General features: G+C 67.7%; 1 protein-coding gene across 1 annotated transcript in view; it reads right to left on the bottom strand.

The window, feature by feature from the left end:
* Positions 1–229, bottom strand: part of NSMCE1 (NSE1 homolog, SMC5-SMC6 complex component) — a 9,877-nt gene extending 9,648 nt beyond the window's left edge. Inside the window, exon 1 of the mRNA XM_015406352.1 lies at positions 37–229. Coding sequence (XP_015261838.1) covers positions 37–154 — 118 coding nt within the window. The 5' untranslated portion in view covers positions 155–229. The remainder of the gene's footprint in view (positions 1–36) is intronic.
* Positions 230–344: the final 115 nt, after the last annotated feature.

The following is a 344-nucleotide window of genomic DNA, read 5'->3' as shown; positions in this document are numbered from 1 at the left end:
GGAGGCGGCGGGGGGGGGGGGGGCTTCAGCACTCACCTTTATGCAGCTCACAGCACTGCCGGTGGAGTGCGAGGGCCTGCGGGCTCTCCACCACGCCCAGGGACATCAGGGCCTGCAGGAAGTGGCGGTGGGCATCCGTCATTTGAGCGGCCATCGTGGCTCTGGCCACGGGAACTGCAGTCCTCCTGGTGGCAGGGAACTAGAAATGAGAACGAGGCCCATGAAGCAGAGGAATGAGAAAGGGGGCCATGGATCGGGGCCACCGGGTGCCTCGCTGAGCCGGGCACAAGGGAGTTGGTGCCGCCACCCCCCACCCCCACCCCCGGGAAAGAGGCAGGCCTCCC

The sequence above is a fragment of the Gekko japonicus genome, unplaced genomic scaffold (genome assembly GCF_001447785.1).
Source record: "Gekko japonicus isolate JY-2015 unplaced genomic scaffold, Gekko_japonicus_V1.1 scaffold2243, whole genome shotgun sequence".
NCBI lineage: Eukaryota > Metazoa > Chordata > Lepidosauria > Squamata > Gekkonidae > Gekko > Gekko japonicus.
The sequence above is the reverse complement of the archived record's forward strand: the minus strand, read 5'-3'. Positions and strand labels throughout refer to the sequence as shown.